The sequence below is a fragment of the Giraffa tippelskirchi genome, chromosome 10 (genome assembly GCF_054371585.1).
Source record: "Giraffa tippelskirchi isolate mGirTip1 chromosome 10, T2T-mGirTip1v1.2.pri, whole genome shotgun sequence".
NCBI lineage: Eukaryota > Metazoa > Chordata > Mammalia > Artiodactyla > Giraffidae > Giraffa > Giraffa tippelskirchi.
The window spans coordinates 138,797,517-138,820,756 of NC_137284.1; the positions used below are offsets into that span (position 1 = coordinate 138,797,517).

General features: G+C 38.3%; 1 protein-coding gene across 2 annotated transcripts in view; it reads left to right on the plus strand.

The window, feature by feature from the left end:
* The window catches only part of MKLN1 (muskelin 1), a 384,259-nt gene that overhangs the window by 17,886 nt on the left and 343,133 nt on the right, over positions 1-23,240 (plus strand). For both annotated transcript variants that reach the window (XM_081537099.1, XM_081537096.1), the window contains exon 2: positions 4,809-4,933. Coding sequence is in view for 1 of the 2 variants with exons in the window: in XM_081537096.1 (XP_081393222.1) it covers positions 4,917-4,933 (17 nt within the window). In the remaining variant the exon portion in view is untranslated. The remainder of the gene's footprint in view (positions 1-4,808; positions 4,934-23,240) is intronic.

The window sequence follows — 23,240 nt, forward strand, 5'->3', positions numbered from 1 at the left end:
TGACTGGATTGGCTTGAAGAGAATGAGAAATGAGGAAGTTGATGCTCTTTGAGTGTGTCGAGTAGATGAATGAAGAAATGATGTCTTAGAGGGACTTTGCTGGTGATCCAGTGGTTAAGACTCCTTGCTTTCCATGTAGGCGGTGGGAGTTCAATCCCTGGTCGGGAAACTATTATAAGATCCCAGATGTTGCATGGTGTAGCCAAATTGAAAATGTTGTCTCAAAGAGGATTCTATAATTGGTCAGGAACCAACATAGATTAGTTATTTTGAACTCTTAGAGTCTCTGAAAAGTTTCCAAATAGAAACAAGGATGCAATTTGGTGGTGCAAAGCTTTTAGTAATTAACAGGGAATTCAGAGTAGGACTACCCAGGCAGTAGATTAGTCTATGGAAGTTTAAGTGTGAGTTCTCTGTAGTGGTTGCATTTTATCTATTACTGACCTGGTTCATAAAGGTTCATAAAGACCTTCATGCAGGACTTCTCAGAAGCTTCAGGAAAGAGCTGTCCCTGCAAGGACTTGGGTGCAGAATTTTCAAAGACTGTTTCCAAACTCCTCTTGCTAGCGTGTAGGGGTATTGATAAGAATCTATAAGGCTGGTTTTTGATAGCTGGGCAGTACCAAGGCTGAATGGTTGAGAAGAGGTAAACAGGAAAAATCTGACCCAACCAATGTTGTGCATTTGAAAATGCTGTATTTGGAAGTATCTCTATATAAATTTTTTATACTGACATCATAATGGAGGTGGACTAAGTATTCACCTACCTATATTTGATGAATAGGTAGGCTGTTCTTACCTGCCTCCCCCTAGAGATGAAATATGGAGAATACAAACTTTGGGTAGACCAGACCCAAGCTTTGATTTTGACCTGATACCTGTGTGACATTTTTCAAATAGTGTTCCAAAAATTACTTTGGTACGGATCCCACGTAAAATGTATTTTTACTTACATGACTGAAGACAACCCAGGGACCATATATTTCCCTTCATAAAGTTATTTATGTTGACATCCTGGGGCTTCCCTGGTGGCTCAGATAGTAAAGAATCCACCTGCAATTCAGGAGACCTGGGTCCGATCCCTAGATCAGGAAGATCCCCTGGAGAAGGGAAGGCTACCCACTCTAGTATTCTTGCCTGGAGAATTCCACAGAGAGAGGAGTCTGGCAGGCTACAGTCCATGAGGTCACAAAATGTAGGACACGACTGAGTGACTAACAGCTTCACTTTTCTCTTCACACATGTTGACGTCCAGGGCCTGGATAATGAAATAGAACCAGTCATAGAATATTGAAGAACCTGATGTTATACCATGCTTCCTGTGATTCCCCAAATGCACAGGGTGCTCTTATATATGCCTTTGCTCATACTGTATCTTCTACCCGGAATACCCAAATCCCTTTCTTCCTGGCATACTCAGATCTAAGAGGCCTTCCTCGCCCTCTCAGACAGAGATCAATCTCCTCTCTATGGTCCCCAGACTATTTTCATGTGTCACTCCATCTCTACACCTACCACACTGAACTACATTTGTTTGGTCTTCTGACTCCCTCACTGGACTGTGAGTTTCCTGAAGTAAGTGATTTTTGTCTTCTTTCTCTTTCTTTTACATCTAGGGTAATGTTTTCACATTTGGAGCACACAATCAGTGCTTGTTGAATGGATGTGTGAGTGCTTGAGAGTATGAATAAATGAATGAATGAGTGAATGAATACCTGAAAAGATCAGAAAAATGTTACCCCCACCCGGATGGAAGCTCATACAAACATGAAAGTGTCAATTACTTTACATATATGCAGAATTAGTACATAGAATGGCAGTTTCCAAGTCCAACTGAGATGACAAGATTACTGCAGCATAATGTATGTAAAGAGGAGAGTGATACTCACAAACAACTCATAATATGTGTGGCACAAGATGGTGAGAACTGTGCTGATTAAAATCAGAGTTGGGTGATAGGAATTGATTGGTTTTCATCTACATTGGGAGAGAGTTTTGATCTGTGGAACAAAATGAACATTTTGGCACTTGTGATTTCTTTTAAGCAAGGTATTTTTCATCTTAAATTTTAAGGGCAACGTAACAGCTTAATAAACACGTTTTTCTAAAGCATGGCTTCCTTGTAAAACCAAAAAGAAGAACAAGCTCGCTATTACGTCTCTAAAATGGAAGTTACATTGTTGAACTCATCATTTCATTCCTGCATGCCTCTGTTTCTTCCGTGCATCCTTTGTAAAATGATAATAGCCCTTACTAGTATTTACATTATAAAAGGGTTGTTTATGTAAATTAGATCGTATAAAATGGGTTATGATATCTTCTTTGAAAGACAAGCACTATACACAAATGAGGTATTATTATTTAGTTTTTCCTTTTCAGTCTCCTTAAATGAGAATTAGATGAAAACTCTGCCCCTTCAGCAATATCCAGTGGGTAAATGATTATTGAGTTGAGTAGAATGAAAAAAAAAAATCTTCAGCCAGAAACTCAGTTTGTGCAGCTTAGCTAGTCTCCACACAGGACAAAAATACTGTCTTTATTTGTGATGTTTACCACCATTCTTTATCTCCTCTCTGTGCTGTAATCACAATCTGAAGACAGTTAAGCCTTCCAGTTCAGTCACAGTCTGCATTTTAGAGAACCTAGATATCCTGGAATGATTGCAATTGAGAAATAATGTTTCATTTAATAAAGCCACGCAGCCAGTTTTGCTACTGATTTAGGGCCTAATTCAACTCCTGGTTTTTAGGCTCAGGTCACTATCACTGCAACCTTTTCAGTTTGGTTACTGCCATTGCCTCTGTGCTCCCTATTAGCACCACCCAGGCCGGAACTTTCCTATCTTCTCCTTGGAATACAAGTTACTAAGAGGGGTTGAGGAAACTAGATCTGAGGAGTTGTTGTGAATGTCAGAAACTTTACTTCGTGTCATGAAGGGGTGAGAATGGAAACACCAACTGTGAAGGATTTGGGATAACAGAGCTGGTGGTGGCAGGCTGCCTGTCCAGCGTGACTGTTCCTGACCTCTGTGTGCATAGTAACTCCAGCTTACTTTTAGCTCCTGGTCCCTGTTCTCTGACTGCGCCCTGCTCCTCCTCTCTCATTCAGATCCCTTACAGTGTTCTTCCATTGTGTCTTGGTTCACCTTCAACACACAGGCCATGCCTACCAAGAGCATGGCCATGAGGTAATTGAGCTAATGCAAAGGTGGTAGGTGAGTCTTCATGGTGGCCTCATGTCCCTACTTTGGGGAAGAAAATCTAGGGATTATATATTCTACTCTGAAGGCAAATTTTTTGAAACAGTTGTCTACATTCACTGGTTCCACTGATTCCTCAATTCACTGTGAGCCGCCTTCTGCCTCCACTGACCCGGATCTCACCCAACTGGACAGATACCTTCTTGGAGCTCCCTCCATAGATGCTTCTCAGGCTTTTCTCACTTGATCTCTTGACAACATTTACTGTTGTTGACCACAACCTGCTTGTTGAAATGTGCTTTTCCCTTGTCCTCTGTGATACCTCACTCCACTAGTTTCCCTCCTGAAACGTCCCTCTAGTTTCCCTCTCTCTGGCTTTACCTTCTCTTGATCTCCTTTTTTTTTGGTGGAGGGGAATCCTTTCTCTGCCCATGTTTTAAGTTTTGATATTACTCTGGTTTCTCTCCTGGGCCCTTTTCTCTTCCATGACACTCTCCCCACGTAACTCTTTCATCCCCTTGGATTCTATTGTTGCCTATCGTGTACTGATGCTTCCTAAACCTGTACTCTCAGATTTCCAGATCAAACTGCCTCCTCATAACCTGTGAGTGTTCCCCAGGCATCCCAAACCAAGCATGATCACAGCTGGACTCATCTCTTTAGAAAATGTCTTAGTGAGTGATATCACTGTCCACCCAATGTGCTCAGTCGCTCAGTTGTGTCCAACTCTTTGTGACCACCTGAATTATAGCCTGCAAATCTCCTCTGTCCATGGGATTACCCAGGGAAGAATACTGGAGTGGGGGCTGCCATTTCCTTCTCCAGGGACCCAGCTTTTCCAGTCAAAAAACTGAGCACCAGTTTAAACTTCTCCCCTTCAAAATGCCAGCATTCAAGCCATCACAAACTTCAGTAGATTCTACTTCCTATATGACATGGCTTGTAAAGCTCTGTATAAATTGTTTCTGTTAACCTCTCCAGTTTCATCTCTGATCACTGTGCCTCAGCTATCCTGAACTATTTTCAGTATTCAAATACCTGGTCATTTCGGTCACCTTCAAAATATGCATCCATGTGCCCTCCATTGGAACAGATCTGCCTCACCTCTTTATTGGACTAACTTCTTCCTACCTTGTAAGTCTCCGTGTGGAAGCACTAACTTCCAATTCTCCCAAAGTTTGGGTTAGGTGCCCCTCCTAGAGTTCTTGGTAGTCTTCTCTTTATGACATACTGTCTTATGGGAGCTGCCTTTCCTGTTTCTGTCTTGCCCTCTACTGGAAGCTCTACTGAAAGGTTTCTGTAAACAGGAAGTATATTTACTTCATTTACTTTTGGACTCATAGAACCAGCAAAGTACTTGGTACAAAGTAGATGCTCAGTGAATGAAAACAAAGGTTAAAATATCTCTGTGAGAGTTGACAATAAATTTCCAATCAGAGGATACAATTAGGGTTTTACAAAACAAAGATTTATCAAGTCTCTTTGACATTAAAGAGATTTGAAGATTATCTAAAACTATTTAGAAGAACTTATCAACAATAGAATCATGAGCAGAGAGTAGTTAATAGATGTAGATTTCAAATCTGTCCCTTATGGGCTTCTCTTCCAGAGTTCAGAATCCAGACTCTCTGAGCTGTATTTTGGGGTCCCCCAAGCATTCCATCCTCTCGACTCTCCATAAACTTTTGGATTCATAACCCACTCCATACTTGAGAAAATGGGGATTGGAATAAGGTAAGTGCTAGCTTTTCCATTTTTTCCTCTATTACTTCATTTTCAACCATATACTATACTTGTAGAGTGATAATTTTTAAACTCTCGCAGTAATTTTTAAACTCTCTCTCTGGAGTCTTGATCAGGAGGTATGACTGACTTCCCTGCTTGTCTAGCTGGTCTCACAGTGTTTGAATATCCTATGCATACGACAAAATGTTGCAAAGTGCCTTGAGGTATTATATGCTTTCAGATTTTCTTGTTTCATGACTATTTAAATTCTTTATCATTATTCTATTGAGTTTTTCCTAATATGACTCCACATAGAAAAAAAAGTGAATTTTGAGAAACCGGAAAGACTTGCTGTCCACTTTGGGACGCCTTTTGGATCAGATGCACACTCAGAATGCAGGGCATGAGCAGTGTAAGCAAACTTTGAAAACAGCTCTGCTTCAGCCGCACTTTATGTGGACAATTGTTCACTGCACACCCACTGTCAACCTTCTCGAGCCCCTTGTTAATGTTGTTCAGTCGCTAAGTCATATCGACTTTTTGCAACCCCGTGGACTGCAGCACGCCAGGCTTCCCTGTCCTTCACCCTCCCCCGGAATTTGCTTAAACCCATGTCCATTGAGTTGGTGATGCCATCAAACCATCTCATCCTCTATTTTCCCCTTCTCCTCCTACCCTCAATCTTTTCCAGCATCAGGGTCTTTTCCAATGAGTTGGCTCTTCACATCAGGTGGCCAAAGTGTTGGAGCTTCAGCATCAGTCAGTCAGTCAGTTCAGTCGCTCAGTCATGTCCGACTCTTTGAGACCCCACGGACTGCAGAATGCCAGGCTTCCCTGTCTATCACCAACTCCCGGAGCTTACTCAAACTCATGTCCATTGAGTCAGTGATGCCATCCAGTCATTTCATCTTCTGTCATCCCCTTCTCCTGCCTTCAATCTTTCCTAGCATCAGGGTCTTTTCCAATGAATCAGTTCTTTGCATCAGGTGGCCAAAGTATTGGAGTTTCAGCTTCAGCATCAGTCCTTCCAATGAATATTCAGGATTGATTTCCTTCAGGATTGGTTGGTTTGATCTCTTTGCTCGAGCCCCTTACTTGCTTTCATTTTTCATTTTTAAAAAACTTACTATTTATCTTCATATTTGTTTATTGCTTATGCCCAAATTAGAATGTAAGTTTTATAAGGGCAGGAATTTTGTTCTGTTCACCAGTATATGCTCAGCACTTGAAACAATAACTGGTTACATAGTAGGAACTCAATATATATTGATTGAATGAACAGTGTCTTTTAAAAAATTTTTAAGAGACTGATGCACACCCAGACCTCTAGGGATCTAATGTAAATCTAGCCCGAAGCTTCGTTGCCCTTAACTTTTTGATAGATGGCTAAGATGATAACACTGACCACACGCTGAATGAATTTACAGATGTAAATTGTTGTTCATCTATAAATTATGCACAACTGCAAAGGATAACCAATAAGTTGGATGATACAATCAGGAGTCCCCTCCCCCTTATCAAATCCTGACAAAATGTAATGATGAATCACACCTAACAATATAAAGGGACAAATATAAAGCACTCAGAGATCCCAAAATTCAACTGTACCAGTACAGGTTGGGGGCGAGATGACTTACAATTGCTCATGTAGGAAGATTTAGAGTCTCCTGTTGATTGTGAGTAGATGATGAGTCAACACAGTGTGATGTAACTTCCAAAAAAGATCAATCTTTTGTTGTATTAATAGAAATATAGTGTTCGGGTCAGGAAGTAGTTCTCTAGTACTTACGGGTGATCAGGTCACATTTGTTCTGCTTTATGAATTCTGATTGTCAGCCTTTAAGAAAACCATTAATAAATGAAAGGTTCTTCAAGAAGAGTTTAAAAGAGTAAAATGGGATCTTGTAATCAGTGTCATATCAGAAATTATTAAAGGGTCTAAGAGTTTGTGTTGGTGTGTAAAGATGAGGGAGAGAGCTAGCACATGTAGCTACCTTCCGAAGTGAGAAGTACTGTCCTGCAAGGAAAGTTATATTTCTTCTGGGTAATCCCAGAAGATTGAGCACCCTCGAGTAGAAGATATAAGTATGTTATGTTACAACCCATTAGAATTTGTCAACAATTCTATTTGCCCAGTAATCAGGTGGACAACTGGTGGAGGTTGTAAGTTCCTTGACCCTGGTGGTGTTCAAGCAGAAACTGGGCACACATGCCTCATGTCCTGAATACATTTGTGATGGAAGTTCAAACCTTGGGGTGAGAGATTGGATTAATCACAATAGCAAACACACTTTGGGTGCTTACCATATGACAGGTACCATAATAAGTATTAATATGGGTTATTATTTTTAATACATCAATCTTACTCTGTCGTGAAAGTGAAAGTCACTCAGTCACGTCCGACTGTTTGCAACCCCATGGACTACACAATCCATACGATTCTCCAGGCCAGAATACTGGAGTGGGTAGTTGTTCCCTTCCCCAGGGGATCGTCCCAACCCAGAGATCGAACCCAGGTCTCCCACATTGCAGGTGGATTCTTTACCAGCTGAGCCACCAGGGAAGCCCAAGGATGCTGCAGTGGGTACCCTATCCCTTCTCCAGAGGATCTTCCCAACCCAGGAATTGAGCCAGGGTCTCCTGCATTGCAGGCAGATTCTTTACCAGCTGAGCTACCAGCGAAGCAAAAACTGAGGCTTCAAGGGGTTAAGTAACATGCCCAAGGTCTTAACACCTTATACAAAGCAGAGCAAGGATTTTAACTTATGCAGTCAGATCCCTGATTTTAACTTATTATTCTAAGGACTTCTACTAAGAAAAAAAATTTAACTTTTTATTTTATATTGGAGTATAGTCGATTAACAGTGTTGTGATAGTATCAGGTGAACAGCGAATGGACTCAGCCACACATACACATGTATCCATTCTTCCCTGAATGCCCCTCCCTGCTATATTTTAAATGGCTAACCAACAAAGACCTACTGTATAGCACAGGGAACTCTGCTCAGTGTTATCTGGCTGCCTGGATGGGAGGGAAAACCATTCCTTCCTACCCTGAGATTCCACCACTGTAATGAAGTAATCAAACCAAAGAGATTATTATCTTCAGTTGTAAATGCCTCTGGTAGTAAATAGGTTATTTCAACATAGTATGCAGGCACTAAATTAGCCTGGGCAGTTGCCACTTGTGGTACACTATATGGAGCCCAGCATGAGGCCTGGCACACAATAGGTGCTCAGTAATTATTTGTTAAGGGACAAGAATGAGTGGACTGCAACCACACAAGCTGCATTTGAAATGGCAGAATCTCAATATATTGTGTCTGAGGGAAAACAAGCACATTTCTGGGTGGTCGACTGAGGACACTTGGCAAAAAGTGATAATCCATCATTCCTGGCAGAGGCCTTGTGAATTCCTGCTCAGCTGTTTGGACAATATTCATTTAAAGAAATATTTATTGAGTACCTATCCTGTGCCAGTTATGTCCAACATGCTGAGGGTGCAGAGGTGAATCAGAGGGTGTACTGTTAGTGGGGGAGATGGACAGGTAAGCAAATTCTTAGGATACAGTGTGACAAGAGCTTAGCAGGTGTGTGTGTGTGTGTGTGTGTGTGTGTGTGTATTAAGCATTACACGGACACAGAGCAGAAAGGAACTGATTCTACTTGGTTGAAGGATTTGTCCAATACTTGATTATGTTTTCAAAATGACTGTCCTGTGTATTGCATGAGCTTATTTGGTCTTCATACAGACTGCATGAAATTGTGATTCCTTTTTGAACAAAGATCAAATAGAGTATCATAGAGGTTAGGTGAGCTCCTCAAGATCATGCAGCCAGTAATAATAACTGTTGGTGTTTATGGAGTGCTTAGGCTACCTGAGGTTCTGTTCTGAGCCATATTAAAATGGTTCATCTTCACAACTCTACAAGGTCATTATTAATATTATTTCTGTTTTACAAATGAGAAAACTGAGACACAAGATCTAAATAATTTGCCTGGAGTCGCATAGCTAGAAAGTGGAAAAGCCAGGATTTGCACCAACCTTTTCTAGTGTTAGTAGGCACACACTTACCCAGTGTACTGAATTACCTTTAACTGGTCCCCTGAAGAACTGGGGATTCTTAGATTCTGATTGTAAGTTCAGCTTTCTTTCAAGTGACTTTGTTCTTTAGCAATATTACTGATACATCCAAATGAGAGAAACAGTGTGCACCTGGCTACAAGGAGAGGTTGTGTAGGTTAGGCATCACTGAAAGTGTTTTGGGAGAGGTATAGTAAAATCTAGGCTCTCCAAAATCACTGCAGATGGTGACTGCAGTTATGAAATTAAAAGACGCTTGCTCCCTGGAAGGAAAGCTATGACCAACCTAGACAGCATATTAAAAAAGCAGAAACATTAATTTGCCGACAAAGATCCATCTAGTCAAAGCTATGGTTTTTCCAATAGTCATGTATGGATGTGAGAGTTGGACCATAAAGAAAGCTGAGCGCCGAAGAATTGATGCTTTTGAACTGTGGTGTTGGAGAAAACTTTTGAGAGTCCCTTGAACTTCAAGGAGTTCAAACCAGTCCATCCTAAAGGAAATCAGTCCTAAATATTCATTGGAAGGACTGATGCTGAAGCTGAAACTCCAATACTTTGGCCACCTGATGCGAAGAACTGACTCATTGGAAAAGACCCTATGCTGGGAAAGATTGAAGGCAAGAGGAGAAGAGGACAACAGAGGATGAGAAGGTTGGATGGCACCACCAATTCGATGCACATGAGTTTGAGTAAGTTCCAGGAGTTGGTGATGGACTGGGAAGCCTGGCATGCTACAGTCCATGGGGTCACAAAGCATCAGATATGACTGAGCAACTGAACTGAACTGATGATAAAATCTAAAACTGGCATTGGTTGTGATTTCAGGGTTTTTCAGGGCAGACAGAATTTGGCCTTTTGTTCTCCAGGCCAGCAGGTCTGGGCTCTAGGCACTGTGATTTGTTACACGTAGGAAGTAGCCACCAATACTTACTCTGTAGCCTTTTAAAATTTGGCTTAAATTTTTCTAAAAGAAGACAACAAGATGTGAAACATTAAGAATGAAAGAAGTTAAATTCAATACCTTATATGTAAGCAAGAGTGGAGATACAAAAAAGGAGAAATGAAGCACATAATTGCTTAAATCGTCCAAGCTTCCTCTCCATAATAAAAATTCTTGGATTGAAAAATAGTTCAATCCAATAGTATTGTACCTTAATAATTAGGTTGGGTTTCCTCTGTGGTAAATCTCAGAAAGTATTGGTTATTAAAATGAATGAAGTAGATTACCCTTCCCTCAGTAATTACTACTTCGGCTAATGTGAATATTACCTGTATGATTGAATCTACTGCATTTTTAAGACACCCATCTCCAATAATTTTTGGAGATTCAGTAATTTAAAAGTCGACAGTGGGTGAGAGTTTCTGTGGTAGGCAGAGGGACAGAAAAGGTCAATGTTCTTCGACATTCTTTCCTTCAAGTTTTTTGGTTTTGGTTGGTTTTTAGTGTTTTGTTACGTATGGAGACCTAGTAGATGTAACTGATTTATCTTAGCCTTTGTGTTTATAGATTTCTATTTTCTTGGTTTCAGGTCCTTGGAAACATTTGTTTTGATGGTGGCAGGAGAGTTAGCCATGTTTTATTTTTGTTGTTCCCATTTATTTTTAATATCCTTTAGTTCAAGTCCACTTACAAGGTGTTATATAACCTGTATTTATGTTTCCACAAAAAAACATTCCTAGTAGTAATTCTAGTACACTCTTATAAAAACAGTTAATAATTTGATGCACATCAGAATGATTCTGTGATATTAGTAAGCTGGAACTAGGATATGCTTTGGAAAAATGTGTTTGAAATTTGTAATTGGACTTAGCATTTACATATGAAATTTCAAGTTTCTTAGATCAATTATTTTTGAGTTACCAAGCAGCCAAATTCTTCTTTTCTTTTCATTACTGAGTCAACAAACATTGGAAAATTCTTTTCTCACATATTCCATTCTTTAACTGAGCCTGAAGGTAAATGACTTTTTAAAAAACCACATCTCAAACAATTTTACATGAGGTTATGAGTAAATGAATAGACTGGGGATGTACGTCTAATTAGAACTCTCAATCTTCCAAACATGTCATTGAGGTTTTTAATTCTTAACTTTGAGTCCACTGGGATGGAAACAAGTGACCCTTGTTGGAAATACGTCAAGAATCAACTTTCTCAGGTTGACCTTTAGTTTGTTGGTCACCAGATCAAAACACTATTTATTCCCAGGCTTAAAGATGTCTGTACCTTCTTAAATTTGTTGTAAGATCAAGGAAGAAAGCACTGCTTTGCTGCTGTAGACAGGTTGCCTTCTCTCTTTTCCTTGATGCCTCTTAGTTTCTTCATGAGAGATAATGCATCTTAGCCAGCGCCATGCATGAGGCAATATGAAGCACGCTGCACCTCTTGCACATCCTCCGTTGTGGGTGGGAGGTAGACAACTCTGTTTTTACAATGAGACAGACGAATATCAGCCTTCAAATTGACTTGACATACTTTCTAGTCCAGAGCTCCATACTAGGCACCAAAGACTGTTACAAATGCTCTCAATAGCCAATGTTCATAACCTAAAAGTAGTAACATAAAATTTGCATCTATTAGATTACTTTGTGACCTTGAGCAAGCAATTTAACCTCCCTCCAAAATAACTGTTTCATAGTGCTATTATAGCAAATCATTGATATTATATATATGAAAATACACAAAGCCTAGCACATAGTTGCAAGTGAAGTTTGAATTTATGTGAAGCATATGATTAACTACCCATGGAACCTCAAATGGACAAATGAATCCAAATTGACATCTGTCTCTAGTCAGTTTTAAATCAGAAAATTTCACTTCTAAATGAATCACTCCATCTACCAACGACTTTGCTTCATAGTCTACATTCAGAACGAAATGTTACTTAAGTGATAGTCTGTTAATGTATTTCATAACAGGAGTTGCTGACTATGGTTTCTTTAGGAGAAAATCACAGGTGAACAAAAAGAAGAAGGAAAATTGTATAAATGAAAGGCCTTTATTTAGAAATAAATGAAGAAGGGACAGTTATCTGATAATAGAACATTCAGATCATGATATAATTATATGTCTACATGTAATTACAAAATATAATTGTATTTATGTTGGTTTAAAATTTTTTTTCTGACCTTTAAGGACTAATTTTCTCGTAATTGAATGATAAACTCTGCAGTACCTCGTATTAACTATTAATAAGCTAAAAATACCCATTAACTATCTTTTTCTTAATTCCATCTACTGTCATGGACTTACATTTATCTCAGTGATACAAAAAGAGTGATTTAAATTGCTTGCTCTTTCTGCTTACTAGAAAGGAGGAGAAAGAACCATTCCCCCAACCCACTTAACTATGAAAAAAGGACTCCCCCAAGTTGCCAGGAACTAACATAGTGGTAAAATTACAGGAAAATTTTGTTAAGAAATCTTTTTTCATCTGCAAGTTATTTGACTGAAACCTGAGGTGCTGAATTTCAGCACAAAGGTGACTTTGGAAGAGAAAGTTTGTGCCAAACTGGATCAGTTGTTTTTGTGTTATGTAAGGAGGAGAAAGAGAATTAACTATTTACTCCTAAGCTATAAATTTAAGATTACCCTAGTACACTAAATGAGAGAATGTCCAAACTGCAAACTTTGTCTTAGCCTTATATTTTCATGAACTATTTTCTGTACCCACTCAAAACTAAATATAATTAAATATTAAATAATTTGCATTGCCCAAATATATTTTAAAAGCACAAAGTTATTTTACTAATTACTTCAGAAGTAAACTCTAGTTGAATTATAAAAAATGGTATTATTAAACAATTTAAAACATTTTTTAAAAAATAATTTTTCCTGATTATATAGAATATAAGTGCAATATAAAAATATAGAATATGCAGTACAGTAAAAACAAAAAAGTAAAAATCACCAAAATCACCCACAATTCTATCATCCAGAGATAACCACCATCCATATTTTGCTGTATCCCTTCCAGTGGGTATTCACACATACACAAACCCATTATATCTAAATATCTATTAATGTTTTATTATAGAAAATTTAAAACATGAACAAAAGTAGACAGAAAGCATCATGAACCTTTTGTACCTATCAACCTATGATGACCAAACCAAACCATCAATTCCCTCTTCTTCTTCCCCACTTATTTTACTTTAAAGCAAATTTCCAGGAATTGTATCATCTCATTCACAAATATTCCAATATGGATCTTTATAAGATAAGGCTTTAAAAACATAACCATTTTCACATCCAAACTAATTAACAATGATATTTTACTAATATTAAGTAATTAAGTCATTGTTTAGAATTTCAATTGTCTCATGAATGTCATCATAGTTTATTTTCATAGATTGTTTCAAGCAGAATCCAAATAAGGTTCACACGATGAGATTGGCTAAATCTCTTTAAATATAAATGGGTTTCCATTCAAATAGTTTTTTTTCTTCCAAATTATTTGTTGAAGAAACCAAGTTGTTTGTCCTGTAGAATGTCCCACAACCTAGATTTTTTTCTCACTGTGCCCCCGTAGTATAGTCTAACATGTTCCTCTGTCCTCTACAGTACTTGCAGCTGGGTTTAACAGATTCAGTTGGGTTTTTTTGTTGTTGTCATTGTTTGTTTGTTTGGCAAGACTGCTTCATAGATAGTAAAGTGTTTTGCCATTAAGAGGTGCATAATGTGTAATAATCTCTTCTTTTATGTTACCTGGAGTCATTAGTTTGTTTATTGTTGTTGTTGTTCAGTCACTAAGTCGTGTCTGACCCTTTGTGACCCCTTGGACTGCAGCATACCAGGTTCCTCTGTCCTCCAGTATCTTCCAGTGTTTGTTCAAATTCACGTCTGTTGAGTCAATAATGCTATTTAGCCATCTTATCCATTAATTTATTCAAGATTGCAGAATGGCTAGATTTTATATCCTATTGTTCCTTGAATTGATTTTCTAGCATGTACCAATGGTGGCTAAATAGATGTTTTGTGATTTTGCTTTTTAAGTTTGTTTGTCTTTAAATTATCATTCAAACTCATAACTAGAAAATTAATTTGTTTCACACATCATGCTTGTTATTCTTATTAAAGCTGAAATTAGCACTTCTTTGGTCTGTGGCAGCATCTTCAAATTACCTCCTGACTTTTGACATGACCCTAGTAGTCTTTGATAGTGCCTCTGCTAGTTGGTATAATAAGATGATCTAGGCTTATCTTGTATAATTTACACAGTACAAATCTATTTATATTTAAGACTTGAGTATATATAAATATAATACAAAACCATAGGACAGAAACTATTTATAATAGCAAAAGACTGGAAACAACCCAAATGCTCATAAATAGAGGACTGATTGAACAGAGTATGGTACAATCTTACAGTAGAGTTATTTGCAGTTATAAAATGACATTCGGAATCTTTAGTTCTTTAGATATACTTATGTGGGTTGAGCTCTAAGAGATATTTTATGTAAAGCAGAAAGAGGGAAAAAAGTGAGTCTAGGATGCTGCCATGTATGTAAGAATGGATATAAATGTATACACACACACACACACTTATATATATACATGAGTGAGTGAAAGTTGCTCAGTCGTGTCCAACTCGTTGTGACCCCATGGACTATACAGTCCATGGAATTCTCCAGGCCAGAATACTGAAGTAGGTAGCCATTCCCTTCTCCAGAGGATCTTCCCAACCCAGGAATTGAACCCAGGTCTCCAGGCAGATTCTTTACCAGCTGAGCTACCAGGGAAGGAAGCCCAATATACATACATACACATATGCACGCATATATATATACATACATATATATGTGTACATATATATGTAGATTTGATTTGGATTTGAATCATGTAAATATTTTTCATAATTACAAAATACTAATTTTTTAAAAATGCATTTCCTAATTTTTAAAAGCATAATTATATTATATCCAGTTGGTAGCATACAGAGAACTATTTCAAATAACTTTAAGACACAGTAATTTGACTACATATCCCTAATGGGGTATAAGGACAAAAATGAAGTGCAAAAACATTTGTTAACAGTTTTTGGTAATCATTTCGTTGCTAGTAGTATCACTCCTTGGTTCACATACTGTTGAAACCTAGCTTGGAGAATTTTGAGCATTACTTTGCTAGCGTGTCACATGAGTGCAATTGTATGGTAGTTTAAGGGAAAGGCTACCCACTCCAGTATTCTGGCCTGGAGAATTCCATGGACTATATAGTCCATGGGGTCACAAAGAGTTGGACATGACTAGCGACTTTCACTTTCACTTTGAACATTGTTTGGCATTGCCTAGAACTTCCAGATGTTCAAGCTGGATTTCGAAAAGGAGGAGGAACCAGAGAGCAAATTGCCAACATCCGCTGGATCATCAAAAAAGCAAGAGAGTTCCAGAAAAACATCTATGTCATTGACTACGCCAAAGCCTTTGACTGTGTGAATCACAACCAACTGTGGAAAATTCTTAAAGAGGTGGGGATACCAGACTACCTCACCTGCCTCCCAAGGAATTTGTAGGCAGGTCAAGAAGCAACAGTTAAAACTGGACATGGAACAACAGACTGGTTCCAAATTGGGAAAGCCTGTATATTGTCACCCTGCTTATTTAACTTATATGCAGAGTACATCATGCAAAATGCTGGGCTGGTTGAAGCACAAGCTGGAATCAAGACTGCTGGGAGAAATATCAATAACCTCAGATATGCAGATGACACCACTCTTATGGCAGAAAGCAAAGAGGAACTAAAGAGTATCTTGATGAAGCTGGAAGAGGAGAGTGAAAAAACTGGCTTAAAACTCCAACATTCAAAAAACTACGATCATGACATCTGGTCCCATTACTTCATGGCAAATAGATGGGGAAACAATGGAAACAGTAACCAGACTTTATTTTGGGGGGCTCCAAAATCACTGCAGATAGTGACTGTAGCCATGAAATTAAAAGATGCTTGCTCCTTAGAAGAAAACCTATAACCAACCTAGACAGCATAATAAAAGGCAGAAACATTACTTTCCCAACAAAGGTCCATATAGTTAAAGCTATGGTTTCTCCAATAGTCATGTATGGATGTGAGAGTTGGACCATAAAGAAAGCTGAGTGCCAAAAAATTGATGCTTTTGAACTGTGGTGTTGGAGAAGACTCTTGAGAGTCCCTTGGATAGCCAGGAAATCAAACCAGTCAATCCTAAAGGAAATCAACCCTGAATATTCATTGGAAGGACTGATGCTGAAACTGAAACTCCAAAATTTTGGCCACTGGATGTGAAGAGCCGACTCATTAGAAAGGACCCTGATATTGGGACAGATTGAAGGCAGGAAAAGGGGATGACAGAGAATGAGATGGTTGGATGGTATCACCGACTCAATGGACATAACTCTGGGAGCTGATGAAGGGTGGAAGCCTGGCGTGCTGCAGTCCATGAGGTCGCAAAGAGTCGGACACAACTGATTCTAATTAACAACTATATATATATATATATAAGATATATACACACACTTGTAGTGAATATATGTATAACATCAGTTTAGCCATTCTTCTATTTTTGAACATTTAGATTGATTCCAATTTGTTATAGTTATGTATAATACTGCAACAAAGCATCTGTGCACATCTTATTATCTCTTTAGTACAAATTTCTATAAGTCAAATTACCTGGCCAGAGGGTAAGAACATATTTAAGCTCTTGATTAATATTAATATTGTCCAATCACCTCTAGAAAGTTTATAGCAGGATACACACCAAGCAACAGTGTTTCATCCCATGAATAGTTGTAAATATTCACATTGATATGTTTCTGTCAATATGATTTAAGTCAGGTAATCACTCTGGTTTTTTCTTCGCTCTTCCCTCTTTGATTTTCTTGCAGAGAACATTAAAAATTAAAAATGCCACACGGAAAAACTACACGGATGTAATATTTACATATTTACATTATGAATTAATAACTTTATTAGACAAAGATTAGAATGGCTTTATCAAGCTAAATGTATTACTTATAAATTAATGTGTGGAATTGCTAAGCTTTAGTTGCAAACAGATATATAATGAATGTATTAAGTTATTAATTTTTATACCTCTTTGGTAACTTGGTAGCTACTTTTGAAATTCTTGAGATTTTTAGTTATAATCTTACCTTTGCAGAATTCGTTACATGTAAAGCTTTATTTTTCTGATATAGTTTAGAAAGTTAAGTAACTTTGCAAACATTACTTACGTGTACCTTATATATACAATTCCACATGGATAATGAAAGCAAGAAAAAAAAAGATAACAAATTAAAAAAAACACAACATAGGCTATAAGAGCTAGAAGGATCTTAAAGATCATCTGATCTAACCACTTCATTTAATACACTGGGAATCTAAGGCAAAAGGCAGTTATGTAACTTCCCTGAGGTCATACAACTGATTTATAACAGAGTAAGATAAAAATCCGAATCTCATTCAACATAGTGCCCTATCCATGTAGCTTCTCAGAATTAGCAAAACTTGAATGCAAAATGCAAAATTAAAATTATTGTTGCATTGACGAAATGGGATTTAAGTTGTCTTCCTTTGAAATTCTGTTATGCTATCTTCTCATTGAAAAACAAAAACTGAAAATAGACCAACAACTACAGTATAAAATCAGGTAAAAGACCACTTCTGTTATATGAAAGCTAGAAATAGATTATTCTAATAGTCGGGATTTATAGCAATCAAAATATACAGCATTTGAAAGATGTATATATATATTATATGTATATATATACACACATATATAGTTGTTGCTGTTTAGTTGCTAAGTCGTGCGATTCCATGGATTGTAGCTCACCAGGCTTCTCTGTCCATACACACATTATTGCAGTCACTTCACTGTTACTATCTCATTGAATTCTAACAATCATCTCAAACACAGAGTTTATGAGACTTGCCCCAGGTAATACCATGAGTGTCAGATCAGGATTTGAACCTAGGTATTCATAGACACAGTGTATTGTTTGCAGTTTCAAGCCTCAGCAGGCAATTTCATTGCTGCTGAGGGGTCCTGTGATGGTTTGACGCTCCTCAGCTCTCTCCCCACAGTGTCAAAGTTTCCACCTTAGAAATCCATTTGCTTGAATAACATGATGGAATTCCTTAGGGCAAAAATTTTTAGAAACACGTCTTTGAAACCCTTTACTTGCCACTTGCTAAGTATGTGGCTTTTCTTTCGTTGTCTGTAATGTAGGTATGACAGTACCTACCTCATTGGATTATTGGAGGAGTAAAGAAAATAAATTGTATCTACTTTTTAGTAGGATACTTAACTCACAGTAAATATTCAATAAGCAATATCTGTCATCAGCTATCTTTTCCATCACCATCAATATTATTAATATCATTATTAACATTATCATCATATTTCTTTCCTACTGACCACTTTTTAAATGCAAAATCCTGTGGAAGCAATAATACATTATTCAAGGGGCTGGTGACTCATCCGTTGTTTTTCTCCTGACAGGAGAGAGCAGACGTAATAAAGCTCAGGGAAGGAGAGGGAGAGATGGAAAAGAGGAGTGGAGACCTGGAAGACAGAGCTTTACCTCCAGCTGGTTGGGCTAAGTTTACAGAACAGTTCAGTCTAAGTCCCATTGCTCTGCTATGGGATCCTGTCACCTTTATCAGGTTTTAGAAGGCCTACTTGAGAATGGGGAAGACCACTATTCCCAGGCCATGGAAATAGACTGTCTGTTGCTGCTCAAGGAGTCCTACACACCGTGGCCACTGCCTGTCCAGGCTGCAGGGGTGGAAGAGGGCAAATAACCCTCAGCAAATGCTTCTGTTTACTGTGCCTGGAAACAGGCCTTTTGCCATGGAAAATTTTCTCATTGTACCCATAGGTACAGGACCTGTATTGCACAATACGGAAGATCTTATTAAGACTTCTTGCTAACCTGTGTACATGCTGTGTTTGAAGCCCAAAGGCCGTTTGCCATTTCTGGAGTGCTATTCCACTTTTTGCTCAGGGGTAAGGTTTTAAGGTGGCTTACAGGAGCATCCCTACGCTCTTCTCTAAAATCTTCGTCTAGTCAGGGATCCCTGAAGTCTTCCTGTTTTATGCTACCAGCTTCTCCAAAGATCTCCATACTCTTATTTCCAGTGTTTTATTTCACATTTTTCATTGTTATGACAAGAACATAAGCACGTGGTAAAATATAAAATAGTGCTAAAGGGTGTTCAGTGAAAAGTACATATCATTCCTATCCTCATCCCCAGTGCCACTGCCCAGAAGTAACTGTTGTCCATTCATTCATTCAGAAAACATGGCCTCGTGCCTTCTTTGCCCATGATACTTAGGGCTGAGTAGCAAACAGACAGGTAATAGTATTATTAATAATAGGAGTTGATGGGCCACAAAGAAGATCCAAAAGTAATTATCTTATGGAATATCAAAAAGTGATAAATGTTACAAAGAGAAACAAACAAGGGAGGAGGATAGAGTGATATTTGAACAAGCAAAGAGGGAAGGAGGTATTGTGAAGAGCATTCCAAACAAAGGGACAGCACGCTCTAGCAAGGTTGGCAGGCTGTTGGGACAGCATTTTAAATATTTATTTTTATTTGTAAAACACTCGTATCTACCACAGATCAGACATTCTTCTGAGCACTTTATATATGTTAATTCTGTTAATCCTTACAAGAAGCCCAGGCACTCTTATCCTCCCCATTGTAAAGGAGAATTCAGCCACAGAAGAATTAGGAACACTGTTTAAAGTCACAAAGCTAGTGAGCAGTGAGAGCTAAACTTCCACACAGGCTGTCTGGTTTTGTCTGGCTCATTTCTTAGCTGCTACACTCTGTTCCCACAGAGTAGGCAGGTGGTACTGGAGACCTCTGGGGCCATGCTGAGGGCAAGATGACGGTAATGGGAGAGCCTTGAACAGAAGAGTGACAGGTACATTCTTTCAGAAAATTCTGACATATTTATATGCATTTATATATGTGTATATGGGCTTCCCTGGTCACTCTGCGGTAAAGAATCCACCTACAATGCAGGAGCTGCAGAAGACCTGGGTTCTATCCCTGGGTCGGGAAGATCCCCTGGAGCAAGACATGGCAACCCACTCCAGTATTCTTGCCTGGAGAATGTCATGGACAGAGGACCCTGGCAAGCTATATAGACCATAGGGTCACAGAGAGTGGGACATGACTAAGGTGACTTAGCATGTACATACATATATGTGTGTATATATGTGTGTATATATGTGTGTGTCCTTGAGGTTTGTGCCCTCTTAGTAGTTAATATGCTTAATGTTAAAATGTAAAACAATTTTAATTTACGAGAAAGAGAGAAAGACTTAATATTATGTATGCTGAAGTTAAAGATGATATCTTAGCAAATAATATTTGGGGCACAGGTGATTTCTTCTATTTTTAAAGTCTTACAAATACTTTTCTATTCTGGGGCTTTGGCAGTACTTATGTATCTGACTGTGCATCCGTAGGAAAACAAATCAACTTTCTTTTTTTAACAATTCAATGGTTTTTAGTATATTCACAGTGCCATTATCCAATTCCAAAATATTTCCATCAACCCAAAAGAAACTCTTCAAGAGATGGGAATACCAGACCATCTTTCCTATCTCCTGAGAAACCTGTATGCAAGCCAAAATGCAACAGTTAGAACCAGACATAGAACAATGGACTGGTTCCAAACTGGGAAAGGAGTACTTCAAGGCTGTATATTGTCACCCTGCTTAGTTATGCAGGGTACATTCTGTGAAATGCTGGGCTGGATGACTCACAAGCTGGAATCAAGATTACTGGGAGAAATATCAACAACTGCAGATATCCAGATGATACCAGTCTAATGGCAGAAAGTGAAGAAGAACAAAAGAGCCTCTTGATGAGGGTGAAAGAGGAAAGTGAAAAAACTGGCTTAAAATTCAATATTCAAAAAACTAAGATCATGGTATATGATCCCATCACTTAATGGCAAATGAATAGGGAAAAGGTGGAAACAATGACAGATTTTATTTTCTTGGACTCCAAAATCACTGTGAATGGTGACTACAGCCACAGAATTAAAAGACACTTGCTCATTGAAAGAAAAGCTATGACAAACCTAGACAGCATATTAAAAAGCAGAGACATCACTTGCTGACAAAGGTCCATATAGTCAAAGCCATTGTCTTCAGTAATTATGTACAGATATGAGAATTGGACCATAATGAAGACTAAATGCCAGATAATTGATGCCTTTGAATTGTGATGCTGGAGAAGACTCTTGAAAGTCCTTTGGACAACAAGGAAATTAAACTGGTCAATCCTAAAGGAAATCAACCCTGAATAGTTATTGGAAGGACTGATGCTGAAGCTGAAGCTCCAATACTTTGGCCACCTGATGCGAAAAGCAGACTCATTGGAAAAGACTCTGATGCTGGGAAGGATTGAGGGCAGGAGGAGATGAGTGTGACAGAGGATGAGATGGTTCGATGGCATCTCCAACTCAAAGGACATGAATTTGGGCAAACCCCAGGAGATAGTGAAAGACAGGGAAGCCTGGAGTTCATGGGGTTGCAAAGACTTGGACTCGACTTAGTGACTGAACAGAAGAAACTTCATAATTGTTAGCAGTCACTCTCAATTATGCTTTTCCCCCCACCTCTAGAAGCCACTATCTATTCTCTGTCTCTATGAATTTACCCATTATGGATATTTCATGTAAATGGAATCATGCAATGTGTGGCCTTTTATGTCCGGCTTTCACTGAGCAAGGGTGAAAGGATCATCCATACTATAAGGGTCATACATACTGTAGCTTGAATTGGTACCTCATTCCTTTTTGTTACTGAATAATATTCCAGTGTATGGATTTATCACATTTTGTTTATCCGTTCTTCAATTGATGGACATCAGGGTTGTTTCTACTTCATAGCTATTATGAATAATGCTGCTATGTACACTTGTTTACAAGTTTTGAGTGAGCATGTTTGTAATTTTTGGGTATCAGTTCAGTTCAGTCTCTCAGTCGTGTCTGACTCTTTGTGACCCCATGGACTGCAGCACACCAGGCTTCCCTGTCCATCACCAACTCCCAGAGGTTATTCAAACTCATGTCCATCGAGTCAATGATGCCGTTTTATCCTCTGTTGTCCTCTTCTCCTTCTGCCTTCAATCTTTCCCAGCATCAGGGTATTTTCCAATGAGTCAGTTCTTCACATCAGGTGGTCAAAGTATTGGAGTTAAGCTTCAGCATCAATGCTTCCAATGAATATTCAAAACTGATTTCCTTTAGGATTGACTGGTTTGATCTCCTTGTTGTCCAAGGGACTCTCAAGAGTCTTCTCCAACACCACAGTTCAAAAACATCAATTCTTCTGCGTTCAGCTTTCTTTATGGTCCAACTCTCTTGGGTATACCAGTGGAATTGCTGGGTCATATTCTAACTGTATGTTTACTATCAAATCAATTTCTGAGCACAATGTATTGCATAGCACTTCAACCCTTGTAAGGGGAAAATTATAGGAGCAAGTGGTTGCTTTAGCAAATGTCCTATCCTATTCTTTTTATATGAGAAGGTGGCAGATTGGTGGTGGTGCCCATTTCTTACGGTTTAACATGTCAGTATCTGAAGGTCATTGGCACCTACTGGATATATTCTCCATGCAGATCCCACCTTTTGTGGCCCTCTCCATACAATAGATTGGGAGTGGCCCTGAGGAAGTGGCCTTTGAAGTAACCAAAGAGCTCAACGGAGTAAGCTAATCCATCCAGGTATGCCTAGGAGCATCAGGGCCAGGGTCAGTCTAAAAAAGTGAAGTCTTTGAGATTACAAAGTTTCCTAAGAATATTAAGGATAATAATGAAAGCCTCAAGATTTTATCATTCACTCTATGTCTAACATAATGCTAAATGCTTTACAACTTTTTTTCTAGACCTGAACTTTCTAATATGGTAGCCACTGGCCACAAGTGGCTATTAAGTCTTAAAACATGGTTAGTTTGAGTCTAACCATATGTGTAAAATACATATTGGGTTTTTATGACTTAGTACAAAAAAAGGAAATGTAAAATATCTCACTGATATTTTTACATGTTGAAATTATATTTTGGATATGTTGAGTAAAATACATCACTAAAATTAATCTCACCTGTTTATTTTTACTTGTATTAATGGAACTACTAGAAAATTTTAAATTATATATGTGACTCACATTTATGGATTGTGTTCTATTTCTATTGGACAGCATTTGTTTTAGACTATTCTTC